The sequence below is a fragment of the Crassostrea angulata genome, chromosome 10, assembly GCF_025612915.1.
Source record: "Crassostrea angulata isolate pt1a10 chromosome 10, ASM2561291v2, whole genome shotgun sequence".
In the NCBI taxonomy this organism is placed as follows: domain Eukaryota; kingdom Metazoa; phylum Mollusca; class Bivalvia; order Ostreida; family Ostreidae; genus Magallana; species Magallana angulata.
The window spans coordinates 45,234,278-45,253,987 of NC_069120.1; the positions used below are offsets into that span (position 1 = coordinate 45,234,278).

General features: G+C 32.7%; 1 protein-coding gene across 1 annotated transcript; it reads right to left on the reverse strand.

Annotated features, from left to right (window-relative positions):
- Positions 1-7,984: 7,984 nt before the first annotated feature.
- On the reverse strand, positions 7,985-19,546 carry LOC128166474 (polycomb protein suz12-like). The gene is made up of 13 exons (XM_052831655.1): positions 19,356-19,546; positions 18,766-18,812; positions 18,499-18,563; positions 18,187-18,264; positions 17,994-18,040; positions 16,715-16,999; positions 16,003-16,199; positions 14,949-15,317; positions 14,402-14,565; positions 13,976-14,065; positions 13,040-13,145; positions 11,089-11,168; positions 7,985-10,834 (listed from the first exon to the last, which is right to left on the reverse strand). Exons 1-13 carry the CDS (start codon positions 19,447-19,449, stop codon positions 10,633-10,635), a joined length of 1,824 nt encoding a protein of 607 aa, XP_052687615.1. The 5' UTR covers positions 19,450-19,546; the 3' UTR covers positions 7,985-10,632.
- Positions 19,547-19,710: the final 164 nt, after the last annotated feature.

Consider the following 19,710-nt stretch of genomic DNA (forward strand, 5'->3'; position numbering starts at 1 on the left):
TTCGCCATTTTCTTTGAATTTCTGATATCAGAAAATATAATTCTTGATATCAAATAATCAGTTTCAATTTCTGATATCAAAAATCATTTTCTGATATCAAAAAATCGAATTTCTGATATCAGAAAATGATTTTTTGATATCAGAAAATCGATTTTTTGATATCAGAAAATGGATCGTATTTTCTGATATCAAGAATTCGAATTTCTGATATCAAAAAATCATTTCCTGATATCAGAAATTCGAATTCTTGATATCAAAAAATCATTTTCTGATATCAGAAAATACCTCAAAAATATTAAAACGGCGCCCCATAAGCTTCTGCAGTGACTGTGCCATCAGCATGATTATATCAACGACCCTTAGAACACTTCCTAGATCCTTGTGCACCGATAATAGAATATAATTTTTTTTATCAATTAATGCTCAATCATGTACATTGACCCTGGCGCGTACGCCGAAAATGCATTAAAAAAACACCCCTGTAAAAGAGAGAGAGAGAGAGAGAGAGAGAGAGAGAGAGATATTTATAATTACTTGGAAAAAAATTACCATCCAACACTATAGTACCTGTTTCCACGGGCACTTGAAGTTGTTGTAAATATATGTGCATCCAGAAACATAATGTGATGTATGTCTCTGCTGCTTGTATATATATATACTTTTTATACATGCACATACAGGCCCTGTACGTGTCCCAAAACATATGTTACACTTAATCATCAATAACTTTATTAGAATAAAAGCAACACAATATATTTACAATAACTTCAAGGCCCCGCGCCTGTTTCAAATTATTCTCTGTCTTATTTTGTTCCGATTCAAATCTATTCAGCAAATCTGTGTAATCAAAATCAATCTTTTATTAACAAAAAAAAATAAACCATCCAAAATTTATGAGACAAAATATATATAAGTTGCTAAAAGGATCGTGGACGACTTCACATGATTTTTAGTAAAATATCCGCTGATGTAAAACTAAAATTAAATTACGTTGGACCAAATAAATAATGATTGTATAAATATTTTCTTTTACTTACGAGGGTTGTTTGTAAGGTGTTTAAAACACAGGAACAATGAGAAGCATTAAAAGACGTTGCGAAAAGTTTGCAGTTGCGCCGGTGTAACGAAGAATATTGACCCGGGTTGAAAATTGACCCGGGGGTCATTTTTCAACGTTGAATATTGACCCGGGGGTCATTTTTCAACGTTGAAAATTGAGACCAAAATCGTGAAATTTATACCCGGGGTCATTTTTCAACGGTATGAGAAAGATTTTTCTAAACTCTGATGACCTCGACCCGTTGAATATTGATCCTGTTGAGAATTGACCCAAACCTCAGAGTTTTGATCTGAACTGGAACTTACTCTACACGGTTTAAATGTACAATCATGCACATATTTGAAAGTTTCAGTTTTAAAATGTATATACTGTCCGATACATATGCGGACGTGGCTAATTTCTTTTAGGCTGATAAGTCCATTTAATCATTTAGTTTTTAGATTGAAAATATGATATCCATTTATTATTACAATACTATGTATAAAAGCTAAGAAGATGACCGTTTGCTTCGGAATGGAGCAGGCGAGTAGGGCTAGAATACTTTTTGACATAGATGACATGGTTTTCATTCCCTCATGTGACAGAGTTTAAAGTTTAAACTTGTCACAATCTCTGATAAATATATCTAACAAACATATTGCCCGTTATCGTCACGTTTAAGGCAATTCAACAGAGCTCTATTCGACAGGCACCTGACGTTGTATATTTTTCTAATAATTGAAAATATATAACCTCTATACTGCTTTATTGGGTAAAGGGTATATATATTTATATCAAGACAAAAGGATATAATGTCAGATACGTATGCTTAATTTGAAGAAGTCAGAATATTTCACTGACAAAATAATAAATGATTGGTTGTCATATTTTTATCCTTTTTCATATATACTGTTTTTTTTATACGTATATATACAGCATATACATATTTACACATGTTTTTAATTTTTTACGACTTAAAAATTATTTTTCATAAACTTGTCTGATTAACTTTATTGAAGCACCATCCAATTTTCTGCATATACAGTCATGGTTCTTCTTAAAAATGCAATTTATTTCTATATGAGTTTTCAATTCTATTATTTACCTGTAAATTAGAAACACAGACAACTGACGTAATATATTTTCTCAAAATTAAAAACATATACCCTCTACAACAAAAATGCTATCAATTTAAAAAAAAAAGTAGGTTTGCATCTCAATATACAGTCGGAGGATTGTTGATCTACAATACGTAATTATATTAATGGTATATACATGAAAAGGTATGCGAAAAGTATACAACTGATAGATATGTTGTTTGGAGCAGCTGTATCAAGGAAAAATCCGAATTGCTTAAACATGTACAAATTGAAGCAACCAGGACAGTGACAGGGATCAGAGTTAATTCTTCTAAAATCATTTTATATAGTGAGCTTAATTTGGAAACCTTGCAATCTCGAAGGGATAACCATAAACTAATTATATTCTACAAGAATATAAATGGTTTATCACCACAAATTATGTTAGATTGAATTCAATCATATTTTCTTACTGAACATGCATATAATCATAGATCGAATTAGCTTTTTTACTATCTACCACTATATACTTATTACAATAGCTTTGCTCCGTCTACATGTAAATTATGGAATAATCTTCATGCAGAAAAAAAAATTTCATCATCTTTATCTTTCTTTTAAGTCAAAACTTAAAAAACAAAATATACCTAGAGCTTACAAACCTTTCAGTTAAGACAATAGGAAATATTATTTTACGTCAATTACGGAATAAAGCTAGTAAAACTTACTTATTTAAGAATTTTTTTTCTGATGTGAGTCGATGTTTATACTGTGGGTCTGAATCTGAAGGAAATGTGATTTTCCCCCTGGAAATCCAAGATACACTCAACAAAGAGACGAACTTTTTAAACAAGTTATTGACATTAGTGTACCATTTTATATGAACTACAGTATATACTTTATGGTAGTTCTGATTTTTCATATAGATAAAATTGTAAAATTGTTTCCCATGTTAGATCTCCAAAGCGTTTTTGATTCTCTTAAGGTACACTGTTTAAACCTATTTAAAGTATTATACCTGTATATTTACATAATATACAGTTCCCTTTTATTTACTGTTCTTTTTAAACGGGCTGGATCATGAAAATCTCATTCTTACAATGTATGTTTGTATCTCTGCAGGTATAAATGAAGGTGATATGTTTGTTAATATAGGTGTGAGTGAACATGTCTACCAACAATATGTCATACAATCATATATGATAAATATTAAGATAATTATTTAATATTCAAGTACTTCATGTCTTATATACACATAATATACACATTTAACACGTTTGAATTAAATTAATAATGTAGGTGGCTGTGGTAGGAAGGTCAATCATCTACTCCAACGGTGCTGTATGATCTTCTACTACTTATTTCTATTAAAAAAATGCAATTTACCAATTTATTGACGAAAACAATTACTGTTAGTAAATTTATGGTAAATTTTTGTGATCAAAGCAATGTAGAAACTTTAAATCAAAATTCTATTGTCATCCTGTACAAAAATTAGGTTGCTAACTTGCTACAGATTCCATGAAGCAGAATTGTTAATGCCTAGAAAAATTAGCGATTTGATGATATTTAGTTACATCAAAAGTTATTCTAACGGAACAAACAAAACACCAAAAATCAGCTTTCAAGATATAGTTACTACAGCATTTATTCATGAAAGAGTACAATCATGTTAGCATATCATCATTTTGTAAACTGTTATTGGCTGGATGGGTGTGAATACAACATTCAGATAGTCACAGTTTTAACAAACTGAGTGAGTGCAAACACAAAAATCTCAATATGACATACTGTAATTTTTTTTATTTACATCCACTCAGAAAATTTACAATGAACAATATCAAAGTTTCAATTTACTGGGTGAACGTAAAACCAAAATTAAATAATATGACGTATTGTAATTTTTTTAAAATTATTTATATTTATACGCTTCTCCAGCAAATGAAAAAAAAAAGAGTTTTACTGAATTGAATATTTTAACGTGTAACCATGTATACTAATATTATTTAAAAACATATATTTCTTTAAAAATATATAGATATCACACACAGCAATTATACGCGAAAGTTAATTAAGAATAAAATAGTTATTACATGTACATATTTAAAGGGATACTATGTAAATTCAAAAAATAATTATCATTTTAACACCCCCCCCCCCCCCCCCCCCCCGTTGAAACATGTGAACATGTAAATCTAAAGAATAAATATATAAAAACTGATATTTTTTAATTAAATAAACTCAAGTTATAAACATTGATTCGTTAATTTGTGCTTCTTTGCTGTTGAATTTTGAACCGGTCTCATGATCAAAATTCCACGATGCGGGTCAATTTTCAACGGATTAGGGTCTTTATTCAACACCTTTGGTCTCAATATTCAACGTTGAAAAATGACCCCCGGGTCAATTTTCAACCCGGGTCAAAATTCTTCGTTACACCGGGTCACTGGACGAAGGCAAATTGATCCGCTAACCAGGAATGATCTAATCATGCCATGGCCAAGAAACTTTTCATATGGAACGCCTCAACTGCCTTATGTAGATAATCTTCATAATATGATGATACTTCAACATTACATGCATGCTGATACTTTAACATTACATGATGGTACTTTAACATTACGTGCTGATACTTCAACATTACATGCTGATACTTTAACATTATAGAAATAGTGCCTGTTTGGGAGGATAACAGTTGAAATTGACACCCTGAGAAAACCATTGTCAACCTCCGCTTCGCGTCGGTTGACAATGGTTTTCTCAGGGTGTCAATTTCAACTGTTATCCTACCAAACAGGCACTATTTATTTTGTTATACTGAATGTCTTAATTTTTAAGAAAATTTTAATGCTTTTACATTGGAATAACGTGAATTCTACGGCGAACCGTACGCGCATAATTTTCGCGCATGTAACAATTTTTAATGCGTCTAAACCAATCAGATTTCAGTATTTAACATGAAAGTATAACAATACGAATTGTTACATGCGCGAAAATTATGCGCGTACGGTTCGCTGTAGAATTCACGTTATTCCTATGTAAACTTAAGCAGTAAAATTTTCTTAAAAATTAAGACATTCAGTATAACAAAATAAATAGTGCCTGTTTGGGAGGATAACAGTTGAAATTGACACCCCGAGAAAACCATTGTCAACCGACGCTGTTAAAGTATCAGCACGTAATGTTAAAGTACCATCACGTAATGTTAAAGTATCATCACGTATTGTTGAAGTATCAGCATGTAATGTTTAAGTACCATCATGTAATGTTGAAATATCAGTATATAAATAGTGCCTGTTTGGGAGGGTAACAGTTGAAATAGACACCCCGAGAAAACCACTGTCAACCGACGCGAAGCGGAGGTTGATAATGGTTTTCGAGGGGTGTCAATTTCAACTGTTATCCTCCCAAACAGGCACTATTTGTTTTGTTATACTGAATGTCTTAATTTTTAAGAAAATTTTACTGCTTTTATATAGGAATAACGTGAATTCTACAGCGAACCGTACGCGCATAATTTTCGCGCATGTAACATTTTTTAATGTTACCCGTTGCTAAGTGCGTTGCTAACGCTCAGGGTAATAGAAAATATTAATAACTGCGTCTTAACCAATCAGATTTCAGTATTTAACATGAAAGTGTAACAATATGTAATGTTGAAGTACCATCATGTAATGTTAAAGTATCATCATATTATGAAGACTATCTACATAAGGCAGTTGAGGCATTCCATATTTTCATATTGATAAACTCTATCCTGATTTACGTTTTGGTGAAATTTCAAGGGTTTATCTTTTTTCCAAAAAGAATAAGAGAAAATGTCTCAATAATTTCCGAATAACCCATAAATTAGGTCAGAGGATTAAGTATATTACCAATACAGAGAATTAAAAAATTATCATCTTAATGTTTCCTTACAAATTTACAATCAATACCATATATTTACATTCTACTGTGTTTTTCCATTAAATTCCGTGATGTTTAAATGCCTCTAAATGCAACACCTATTCACTGCGTATGAATTTACGAGTAATTTACATAAGTAGTTCTCAAACAGTGATTCCTATGTTATCTGTTAAAAATGCATTGCATGAATGTTGTCAAAACACCATGTTTTATAATTATTCAACAAAAAAGTTGACTTCATTGTTAAAAACAACATTTCAAGAGTCATTTATCATGGATTATATTTTCATGCACGTCGATCACATCTCAACAGTCTATGTGAAACCAGTTTGAACCGGTTTTGCAAAACAGCTGTTCTTGCTGTTACTTAATCACTCCCTCCGTTATCTGCACTTTATATCGATTTATTTAAGTAAACAATTGATTTCTTCAGTAAGGGAATGTAAATATAAGCATTAAATGATTTATTTTTGACGTCGTCGTGTCAATAACTGCCGTCAGGTGAGCAAACAAATTATCATAACGCGCTAACGCGCGTTATTCAATTTGTCTGCTCACCTGACGGCAGCTATTGACACGACGACGTAAAAAATAAATCATTCAATGCTATAATGCACTAAAGAACTACAACATTTTCTCCGATAATAACGATACTATAGTATTTACTTAAATTTATTGTATATCATCTCACACCGAGAAACTTTTCTTTCGGTGCTACGTATTTGCTAAAGAAAAAGGATGCAGCATAATTTCTTAATTTGAGATATTATCTCCAAGACAATGTGTACATGTATAGTATTGATATATGTCGTTCATATCGACGATTCACTAACTTTGATATCATAAACTTTAAGGTCAAATGCATATCTGTTTTTATCTGTGTTGAGCATTTTATACATTTCACCATCGTTTAACACCATAATTATGAAGACTTTGATTTCGCATATTTTAATGTCTAATTAGACATTTCACAATTGAGTTCTCCATTCTTTACGTCATTATCGTCGATATCGTTTTGCATATGCACCCAGCTGAAGCTATTTTAAAGCCATCTCTCATTTTGTACTAGGCATTTCTTTATATATTATTTTATAATCGTAAAATACCATAATTTATACGTCATTATACAGTACTGCTGTTTTACCTTGGCGTCGATACCGACGATATGTATCGTATAGATATCGCTTTTCCTATGTTCACAACCTCTCCAGTTTTCCTTATAGCACGTACTCCACTCCGCCTGATTTCAACTGATGATCAAAAGAATTGCATTATACATGTAAAGAAATTTGTTATTCTAAGAAACAGTTTCATAAAACATACAATGGAAACTACATTTCTAACCATTTTTTGAGGGAATATGTCTCCTTTGGAGGAAGAGCTCTTTATAAAAATATAGGAAAATACCGAAATTTACATGTAAAATACATGTACATCTATAGAGATTTGTTATTTACTGAATAATAGTGTATACATAGATAGCAAATCATCTTATAATTTGATGACCATCCAGCCTCCTTAACTTGCAAAATAAACATACATTTCTAAAAAAAATAAATCATTGGACCCCTACCCCATGCAATTTTGTTTATTTCGGAAGAAAAAGTTTACATCCGATCTCGAATATTATGTTCCAAATCATTTGTACATTGGTAACTTGTCAAAGCTTAACTGATATGGTGGTTAATTTTGAAAATCGTCTCAAGAATTTACATAAACTTCCTTTACTGCATTAGATTTAAGGTTTATCAAGCTATGACCCTTGTGGGCCCGGAAGGATCCTCAATGTTGTTTTAAAGTTTGTTACGGATTTATGCAGGAAAGGTGGGTTGGGGGGTTAAAATTTTTACATAGACAAACATATTAAGATTAAGAAGAATCTCATGTATTGTTAAATTTCAAAAGTAAAACTGTCACAAAACAACAAAATAGCTTTATAGTTAAAAAATGTTAGAAAGTAGAGAATTATACTTTTTATTGACAGTAAATTTATCTGCACAAAAATTCATACTAATGCACAAATTAATAACAAATCCCTCAAGGGAGTGGGATTTCTTCCAGCACACATCTTTCACATCATGCAAAAATGAATTCCATATGTTAAATAAAACTATACATGAAATCTAACAGTTCTCAAGACAGCACAACTTTTACAGAAGTTAAACATGCTCAATATTTGAAAAAATTGTATATCTGATTTATATCTATAAATAGCAACAGCTTATAACATCACATAGAACTGACAATAGTTGCTGTGTCAAGTTTTAAGAAACACAGCTTTCCTTAAAACACAAGTATAAACATTTTTTTTTCTAAAACAAAAGGCACTTCAACAACAAGCATAAACAAACCCAATGGTAGTGGCTTCACACAGTACACAAATACAAACTGATTGCAATGTGTATAGTTATCAAGTACGGTAGTTCTGAATGATAAACACTATGGTAAAAATAAAACAATATTTACTGATTGGATTTTCTTATTTAGATGATCTAAAACTTTCATCCAGCTGAAAAAATATTGCATCTGAAAATTCTTCTCAACTTTTACTACACGGTACATGTATTTAAAAAAAATATGTCATGTAAGGTAACTAATTTTCACACCTGAATATAATGTATGATCAGATTTGCAGCTCTTTTAAATACAATTATGTATGCATACACAATATACACCACTTGGTTCCAATAAGTACCGTAATGCACTAAGAAAAGATCTTTTGAATAAGGAATGGAGGTGCATTCATTAACAATTGAGCTTTTAATGGACACGTTGACAATACCTGATTGGTTTTCCCTGATTTTCTGCATAGGGAAGAGAGCCCTGAGTGATGTTATGGAGCGAATGGGTGCTCAAAATACCAAAAAATACAACTGTAACATACACACAACAGATCATCACTTTTAAGCCTGTGTAACATGCATGTGCCAGGTTCTGGAATACTTTTCTTTCTGTTGAGAACCACTCCTAAGGCAATAATACAGTGGTACCAAACTTGACTATGGTTGAAAAAATTCAGTTGTCATAGGAAAATATCAAATTAATAGAGTTGCCCTTATAAAGACTTACAGTAAATGTACATTGTACATCACTTAACATGAATACATCACACAAAGCTTTTTTTTTTACTGCACAAATACATTGATTTGAAGCCTGGCAGAGATCTTGAAAGATCTTGAAAACATGACCAGGCTATTTTTGAATTCATTTAAAACATAAAATGATAATAACATCAACCGCTTCTTTTTCAATTTTTAAACAGACTGTCATTACAGTTGGAGAAATAATTCTAATTTTGTAAATTACAATTTGATATTATCTTTAAAATCTTAGAATTAAAGAACATTAGGTTTTTATTTTATATATATTGTATTCACATGTACATGTACATAATTATTGCACTCAAAAACTTGAACTGAGACAAATTCAAAGGATAGTTACATTTTCTGTTCAGTTAAGAATATGATTTAATAATATTATAAATGTACAAACATGATGTTTATTAATTCCAATTTAAAACATGTTTGTGGTCAAAAACCTAAGGTTTATACATGCATTGCTTGTGGATTCATACAGTAAATGATTCATACAGTAAATTTCAACAGGGTAAACTTCTGCAAACCTTAGCTAAATCGTAAAAAAAATTCATAAGTACTAAATATATCAAATAAATGTATTGTTAAAGTGTAATACATATTGATATACTGTACACTGATTCAAATGTATGAAAATAGAAATGTATACAATACCACTTTTGAGTTTTGACTGTTAATACCAGTATATTCAAATCTAATTCTAATTACGTGTAAAAAAACAAAGTGGGGTGTGGCAGCAAAATGAAATAAAAACCGAGATACGTTCTTTGAAATACCAAGATACTCACTGAAAAATAATCATTAACGGTAAATATATTGAGTTTTAAAGACTGAACATCATAGAAAACCTAACTAAGCCTTTACACTAGGGTCTCGTCACTTTTATCAATATAAATCTCTGAATATCAAATATTGGAATAGGGAACAGAATTTTCACAGTGTAATAGATTCTTAGATGCTTCAAAATTGAACATGCATGTTACCATCATTTCCACTTTCTTTTAAAAAATAAATGAAACCATGCATGTCCTTGACATGACATACAGAGTGGAATGTTTACCAGTACATGTTTTCTGAACTGCATGAATAAATAACACAACTTCTTTTAAAAATCAAACCAAAATATATGTAAATAGAAAAATTATCCGTACATTGGTTCTTCTAAATGCCCATAGGTAGTTTGATTCAATATGGCATAATAATCAACCTAGAAAACTATGTTTTAATATGTACATACAGAAATGTGTGGCCATTTAGTAAAAATGATAATTAAAAGATGTTCTGCTTCATGTAATTTTAGCGGACGGAAAAGTAAGAACCATCTCAACATATAATGGAATTTGTTAATAAACAACTATTTGTGAGATGGATTTCAGATTCACATACTTATTCATGACTGTTAATAAAAATCTTGCACATCTCAGCCCACTTAGAACCTGTGGGTGCATGCTAATAATAAATACAAGTACACAAGTCAATATCTCTGGCAGACAATATTCCTTTTAAAAAAATCTCAAGACCGTTGGATGCAGTCCTCCACTTCATCCAACATCCGCATCGTCTTGTGGACGACATCCGGCCGGATTAAGCTAAAGTCAAACAAATTAACCATGTGGATCAGGAAGTTTTTGGCCAGGTTTTTCTTGACCATTGCTTCTCCATGCTCATTGACAAAAGTGTAGCAGGCCTCGGGGATCTGGCAATCCGCAATAAAACTACAAAGACAGGAGGATAATGTACAAACACCTGATAACACAGGTAACTCTCTAAATATACTTATGCAAGGGTACTGTTAAAAAAAGATGTTTATAAATGAGAACTGTAATATGCAGATTTAAAATACCAAATCTAATGATTCAAACTTGAGTTTTGTTAATTCTTAAACATTGTTGAAAAAATGAACTTCATGTGCTTACATTGTTTACAGATGGAAACACAGGCAATCTTACTTTATTTAAGCAGATCTTACTTGTATTTCATGACATGGAGATTCCACAGTTTCATCAACTCTTTCTCTCCCTCATTAACATCGGTAAACTCATCAATCATCTGTTCAAATATTGGTAAACCATATATCAAACACATGCGATAAATACATGTATTTGCAAGATATCTATTATAATTGAAATGTTGTCAAATGCAGGGGAAATGAGTAAAATGACTACTTGCTCAAGGGAATTAACTTAGCAATTGGCTATACAGCAATACAAGATCTATAATACTTGGTTGGCTTACTCAATTTAATGATAGACTTTATAAAGTATTATTCTGTCGGATAACAGAATAATATCACTTACCAGTACATGCATATTGTACAGCACTGCTTACAGGGAAACTTGTCGCCAATTTTTTTATTTTTTTTTGGGGGGGGGGGGGGGGGGGGATATGAAACAAGAGGCCCAGGGGCCACATCGCTCACCTGAGCAACAATTGCCTTAATTCTGATCAAATTAGCATTACAGTATCAAAATATCTTGACAACTAAGTACAGTAGATCTTGCTAAAAAAAATTGAAAATCTGCCAATTTTTATCCACCTCTTTCTTTTGGTAAATACCAAGCCCCTTTTGTTGTTGTACCTGTAAGAAGATTTTTCTCTATTCCTATATACCCCCCCCCCCCCCATTTTGTGGCCCCACTTTTTTCTAGGGTATCATGGTTTCATCAAACTCAGATTTGGGCTTTCCTGGCCTAATAGTTTTGAGAAGAAGATTTTTTAGAGATTTTCTCTATGTATAAAAATGTATCCCCCATTGTGGCCCCGCCCTACCCCCAGGGACCATGATTTGAACAAACTTGAATCTACACTACCTGAGGATGCTTCCATTTTAATTTGATCTTTTCTGGCCAAATTGTTTTTGAGAAGAAGATTTTTATAGATTTTCTCTATATATTCCTATGTAAAACTTGATCCCCCAATTTTGGCCCCCACCCTATCCCCGGGGACCATGATTTGTACAAGCTTGAATCTACACTACCTGAAGATGATTCCATTATAATTTGAGCTTTTCGAGTTTAATAGTTTTTGAGAAGAAGATTTTTTAAGATTTTCTCTATATATTCCTATGTAAAAATTCATCCCCCTATTGTGGCCCCACCCTACCCCTGGGGACCATGATTTGAACGAACTTGAATCTACACTATCTGAGGATGCTTCCACTCAAATTTGAGCTTTCCTGGCCTAATAGTTTTTGAGGAGAAGATTTTAAAAAATTTTCTCTATATAATCCTATGTAAAACTTGATCCCCCAATTGTGGCCCCACCCTACCCCCGGGGACCATGATTGAACAAATTTGAATCTACACTACCTGTGGATGCTCCCATTTTAATTTGATCTTTTCTGGCCCAATAGTTTTTGAGAAGAAGATTTTTAAAGATTTTCTCTATATATTCCTATGTAAAACTTGATCCCCCAATTGTGGCCCCTCCCTACCCCCGGGGACCATGATTTGAACAAACTTGAATCTACACTACCTGAGGATGTCTCCACACAAGTTTTAGTTTTTCAGGCCAAATAATTTTTGAGAAGAAGATTTTTGAAAAATACCAACAAATTTTCAATAATTCTCAATTATCTCCCCTTTAAAGAGAGCGTGGCCCTTAATTTGAACAAACTTGAATCCCCTTCACCTAGTGATGCTTTGTGCCAAATTTGGTTGAAATCTGCCCAGTGGTTCTTGAGAAGAAGATGAAAATGTGAAAAGATAACAACGACAACGACGACAACGACAACGACAGACAACGGACAAATTGTGATCAGAAAAGCTCACTTGAGCCTTTGGCTCAGGTGAGCTAATAAAGATCTACATGTATCAAAACTGATACAATTGGGTGTATGTGTCTGATGTGGGGAGAGGTTGGTGAGATGGTAGACTGCTTGATTTTTTCCCAATAAGATAATTTTCTTGCTTTTCTCTTACATTGACAGTTTTCTGCCTGAGCCACAATGGGTCTGTTTCTTCCTCACTATCCACGTCTATCTCCTGTGGTCTGATCACTTCTGAGGTCAAGGTGTGGTAGTATAACCTGAAATCAAACCAGGGTTCTCAACTTATATCAAATAAAATATAATACTTATCCAATATGACCTGAAAAGTATCTTCAGTGAGATCGAGGACGTAAGGCCCAGTCAAAATCTATCTACTTGCTTCCCTAACATCCAATCAATAACTATTTCTGCTCAGTCACTCACTAAGTTGACTAACATGCTTTGGCCCTCTAACCCATAACAATAATGCATCCTTCTTCTACTCACTCACCTAAATATATTATGGCCCTCATATCCAGTCAATAAGTGTATCAATTTAATACATTTTTTTCATCTTACACACCTGTTATAGCTCTGTGATCCAGTCAATATTTACATAATCTTCCACATCACTCAACTATTTTGGCCCTCACACCCAATCAGTTACCACCGGGTATATTTCTTTGTTTTTTTTGTTTATCTCACACCCTTGCTATAGCTCTCTCACCCACTTAAAATCTGAATATTCTTCCACATCCTTTGCTTGTTATGGCTCTCACACCAAGTCAATAGCTGTATCTTATTTCTACTCACTAACCTGTTTTGCCCTCTACAACCTGTCAATAAATGAATCTTTTTTTTTTTTACATCATTCACCTGTTATTGCCCTCACACCAAGTCAATATCTGTATCCCATTTCTACTAACCAACATGTTATCGCCTTCACACCCTGTCAATAATTGAATCCCTTCTTTTCTTTCTATTTCATCTCAATCATATCCTATGACTCCCCAACCCATTTTGGAACAACTATCCTATCTCTCTCATCCCTCACCTGTTACATCTCTCTGATTTAATTTCTAACTATCCTATCTTCAACATCACTCACCTGTTATGGCCTTGCATGAATTGTCTGTTGATCTGTATATCATTCTCTGCCTCCATAAACTCGGTGAAAGACTGTGCGGGTCTCTTTGGTCTACAATACATACAATAAACCTCATTATCATTAACATTCAAAATAAACTGTTAAGGTCAACGAACGGTAGATAAAAGACGTTTGACAATTATTTTCGTACAAAATCGTAAAAAAGGATTTCCTGTCAAATTTCGCATGCAAGGTACTGGCAAGGTACTTGTATATTGATTTGCACTTCACATTTATAATCGAGTCTCATTTTGTAACAACAGTAATGTAATTGAAGCAAAATTTTTTAGAATAAAGAATGTTAATAAACCCTGATTAGAGGAATACTAAAAAGTTGACAATCAAACTGCTTGCAATATTATTGTTTCTCAATCAGTTTTAGATTACCTGTAAACAAGCACTTGCGTGACTGGCGTTCTGCGGACTGGCCCATTGCGTCTAAATGCATAACCAATATCAACATTGCTGTAGAGATTCTGAGGGTTACCAGCATAGGATCCATCATAACGTTCATTGATGGTGACGTCAATCCTTACACCTTTGGGATGTGGCTGAAAGAAAGGCCCCTTTACTGTACATGAAAAACACAAACTTTACATGAAAATGTTCTAAGAGATTTCATTTATGTTAATATCAGTACATGCTTCATGACGTGTATTTTCAAAACTCATACACGACATGCATTTTTCTCCATTATACAACCATGTGTTCCATTTTAAATTCTACACATCTCAAAAGAAAAAGAACAGTCTACATCCCAAAAAATCAGCGTGTATTTAAATTGCAATTTAAATTATTCAATGTGTAAGAATGATGTAGGTTGAGTACAATGTGTTCAAAAGCTGTTTTAGTATTAATGTACATGTACTTCAATAAAACAAAACTTCCTCAAATGAATTTTTATTTTACAGTAAATTTTTTTCCAATTACTTACCACATAAATAAAATTAAATCGAGCATGACATAGTCTGAGATGCTTGAGTAGGCCGTACAAATGGACACAGTTGATAGCACACCAAGGACAATGAAGGTCATCCCTGGCCTCATTTTGATGTCTGGTACTGTTGTTGTAGAGAAACTGATAAAATACACGCTGCCTTTTCTTGGGAGTAGATTGTTCCTCCTCTTTTGAGATGGTCCCTGAGCTGAGGGGAACTTGCATGAGATGCTTTTCTGTGAGATACTGGGTATGATTATCGGTGACCCCTGAGTTGGTTGAACCGTCCACCTTGCCATTGACAGTCCAGTCTATTGAACACTTCAGAGTGGGATGAAAGTTAAAAACCTCAAAGGCTTGGACATGCTACAACAACAGAAATAAAGAAAAAATCATTTACATGGACTAAAGTACTGCGATATACAGCAAATGAAATTGAACAGATGCAGCAAAATCCATTTCAAAAGTAGTTTAAACATAATTTACTAATTTGAAATCAAGATGTTCTGAGAATGGTTCAAGTCGATACACATTATACTGTAAAATTGCGGTGTACAACAATAACTTTTCTTTGAAAGAAGATCTGGGGCTAGACTGTACCTGTACAAACTTTAAAAGAAAATGTCTTTTCCCTGGCATAAAGAGTTTTGATCATCTGGCTATACTACTTCCTGTGCATTGTTTGTTAGACTCATACATTTGGACCCTGATTTGGCAATAAAGTTAAATTTCACACAGATAGAACCATTTTAAGAAGACCTTGGACTTTCGACAGGACGTAACTACCTTTTTCTTGCATCAAAACAATTTTAAATGACACTGGTTGCAAGTGAAATATACGCAAATTGCTAGTTTTAGCTCAAATGCCACACAAATCTTGTTGATTTCAAAGAGCCATGGCTGAGTGACCAGCAATGAAATAGACAGGCCTTCGTCACATTGCTGTCTGACACAACTACCCAAAATCCAAGCTCCTGATAAAATAGTTCTAAGTTTTCATCTCTGTTCAATTTTCACCCAATTTGCGACCATTATCAGAGGTGGATTGTACCTTGCCATTCATGACTGTCTCCCAGGAAGCGTTTTTAAAGTCGGCTCCTTGTTCATGGAGAACAAACTCATAGTCTCCACTTGATAGGTGACATTTCTTGTTCCTGTCCAATATCACAACTTCTGTGCTAAAAATAGGCCTCTCTATATCATCTGGTACATACTGACCATTTCTCTTCTTTTTACTTGGTTGTTCATCTGCAATAGGACAAATTTTACATCATTGGGCCACATTAATTTTTACAAATGTCTTTGTGCATTAACAGTTAAGTTGGAATTGAATGGAATTAACTCAAGATTAACTTAAGATTACAAATGGGTTTGTGTATTCATATTAGCATTAACAATTTAAAAGTGAAAAAAAATGTTTTTAAAAAAATAAAAAATAAAATCTGTACAACCGTCCCATATTTTATACAAATCAGGACGAGAATCTAAATATCAATTTTATGTGACCTAATAGCTTAGCAACTGTATTCAAGTAGATATCTTTAATTTCATTTTTAATAAATATCATAAAGAAAACAGATAATTTTATCTCTTTAATGTGTTCATATTTAATTATTTATAAATTTTCAGCTTTCATATAGTTAATATAAACTTTATCAACTTTTTCATGACAAATTTATTGTCACCTATATAAAGATCTATATTTATAGATAAATCTATAAATTTAAAACACCTGACATCTTAGACCAATCTACAGTAAATACCATCAGATGAGGTTCTGCCATTGCACTGCCCATTAGCCGCCCCGCCATTGATTGGAGACGTGTTTACACAGAGACATAGAATGAGAGGTTTGATTGGTAAAATGTGACCGTTATTGAAGCACTCGTGACTAATGACCAGGGGCTCATTAATGCCCTCCCGCGTGGGGTTCACTGGAATGCTGACAGTCTTCAGCAAGGTCTTTGACACAGAGGTCATTGATCCCCCTCGCCGCTTGGAACATACTTGTAGAAGGAACACATCCACATCAACCCTGTCATTACTCTCTGTAAAACAGGACAAAAATGTTTAAATCAAATCTGTTATTGGTCTCTGTAATACACTAAGACATAGCTAATAGAGAAAGTTTCCTGGCAAAAAATGATTACTCTCTGTTAAATGTGTTTTAATTAAGCTCTCACTCCACTGTTTCGGAATGGGGCAAGGCCATTACAATTGGAAAACTTAACGAAGTTTTATTTTCTTTTAATCAACACACATTAATAACTCATCAAATTTTCAATATGTTCATTTATTAAGGCATACTGCTTCTTGGATAATTACATATTTCATATTTTTCTGGCCATTTTATTCTTAATAAATAAATAATTCTTTTGAAGAAAATATCAACTTAAATATTTTATGAAATTTAAATTTTAGTTGTTGAAAAGGGATACTTATTTTGAATAGGGAATCAGGCCTTTCAGCAGCCCCAATTACTGGTTTATACAACCAAAACCTCTTTTCCAGGCCTTAACAAAATGTGTTCTTTATTTGTTCTTAAATGGCAAAGCAAGATTTTTAATATTCAACAAAAACTACACTTGACATGTTTAAGTTAAGTTAAACATTTGTTGTTATGATCTTTGAACAACTGAACAAAATCTCATCTTCTAAGTCAGGAAAACTTTAATTCTACAGTAAAATATTAAAATCTACCAAATTGCAAGATTACTTAAAGTTTTCCTTTGAAAAAACATGTTGGATCCCAGCTAATATGATAAGGAAGAAGTGGACATTAACTATTTATTGAAACAGGTAGATATTATAAACCAATTATCCCTAAGGAAAAACGTTTATGGTATGCTTGTAAATTATTAGCTGAAAATGAAGAGTTCTGTACTTAGTCCTGTGTGTGACAATCTTCTATTTCAATATTTGGATATTTTTAATAATAAATTATACTGTGGTATTGATCCCAGTATAGAAATTGTTAATCCATGTGATGATAATACTACAGTCAATAAACTAAACTGAATTAAATTAATCACTTTGACTTACCATTTTCACAAATGTATCCAGTAATTTTCAAATTTAGGGATTTTGATCTGTGGAAAAGGTAAGATAAATACTAAACAAATACATACATGTCCAACTTTATATTGTATCTTAAAACAACTGTAAAAACTTATTCAAGAGAAGACAAGTAAAATATTGTGTTATCATAATGACAATAAGGTAATCAGGTACATACTTCTCTGCTTTTGATGAAGACTTTTGCTTCTCTTGCTCTGTGACTGTCTTGAGCATTGAATTCACATCAAAGCTTTTCCTGTTAAAACAAAGTTTTAAAGTAGTGATTAAACAACACAAGAGAAGGAGAGAGACAAAATAATCTCATAATAAAAAAAACCAAACCCTTACCCTCCATCCACCTCCCAAATCTTTTAAAGTAAGAATTTTTAATTAAATTGTGTTAATTACTCGGTAGCCAACTGAAATAGGTATGCCTGGTAGAAGAGGACTTGAAGGAACTTGAAGGTTCTGCTTTATAACATTGACATACCTTTCAGAATTGCTCACAGATCTTCTTTGTTTCATGTAAGTTAATGTTCTGTGAAGCATAATAGGCTGAAAAAGGCAAAATATATTTTGACTATGTGTAGGCTTATTTGTTTGTGTATACCTATATACTCACCCATAATTATAGTGCATGTTTCTCAGTGTGAGAATGATTTTGATAGGAGCCTTTCAAAATTATAAACTTAGAACTATAAACAAAAAATTATAAGTGAAACCATTCCTCCCAATAGTGCATGCATTCAATACTCACTGAAATCTGATGCCTTGTTCTTAAATAGCGATAAATCTGAGTTGGCTCTGAAAGTAATGACAATAAAAAATGAATTCAAATCTACAACAAATTGTATAATAGAAGGGTTTATCTACCACAGTGTTTAAAGAGTTTGGTTATTGCCCGGGGTCCATTAAAATTTTACAGATGTAATGTTGCGTTGAATGAAACAAAAGGAAAATATTCACGAAAATTTTAGGTAGTATTTCTTTACGTTAGTTGTATTATAACACTTTAGGCACAAAGTACCAACTATATACACAAAGCAATCAAGTTCACAAGAGTAGTTATGGATTGTTTTTTCTCACAGCACTTAAAAATAAGGTAACTTTCCATTACTTTTTTCAAATTGTCGACAGTGAACACGTACCATTTAAGGACATGAAATACACAATGCAATGGACTAATAGCGATCAATGTAACTGGGGTTTGTGATCAGACTGTAGTATCTTGTATGAGAGTTTTATCGTGTGCTTTAATGTAAAACAATCAAGTTTCAAAATGAAAGCAGCCAACATCAATTAAACGAACTTTTAATTCACACCAGTATATAACAAAATAAAATTTACTTTCAAATGCCTTCAAGAACTGTTCCCGATCGACTGCTTCAGTCTGAGCGTCCAGGACGGGAGTATTCTCCCTCGGTCGCTTTTTCGATTTCATCTTTGATCACTGATCTTTCGTCCACTTCCCTTTCGCGGGAACAACACACACAAAAGCCGAAACAGAGGCGCGTCGAGCATCGAATGAACGTGTGACGTCACAAGTATCACACATCGAAAAGGGATAGTTTCAAAAACTGATTAACTTAACTTTTTTTTTTATTCACACTAAATAATTTCGGTATACTTTAGTCCCATTAATTTCCATTCAAATCGACCATCTTCATTTTCTTCAGTACTTATTCTGTAGTTTTATTATTTG

Coding starts and splice junctions, on each gene's coding strand:
- LOC128166474 (XM_052831655.1), bottom strand. CDS start 19,449: ATGAAATCGAAAAAGCGACCGAGGGAGAATACTCCCGTCCTGGACGCT. Junction 18,564..18,765: donor GAACAAGGCATCAGATTTCA/GTGAGTATTGAA, acceptor TGCCTTTTTCAG/CCTATTATGCTTCACAGAAC. Junction 14,066..14,401: donor ACGCAAGTGCTTGTTTACAG/GTAATCTAAAAC, acceptor TATGTATTGTAG/ACCAAAGAGACCCGCACAGT.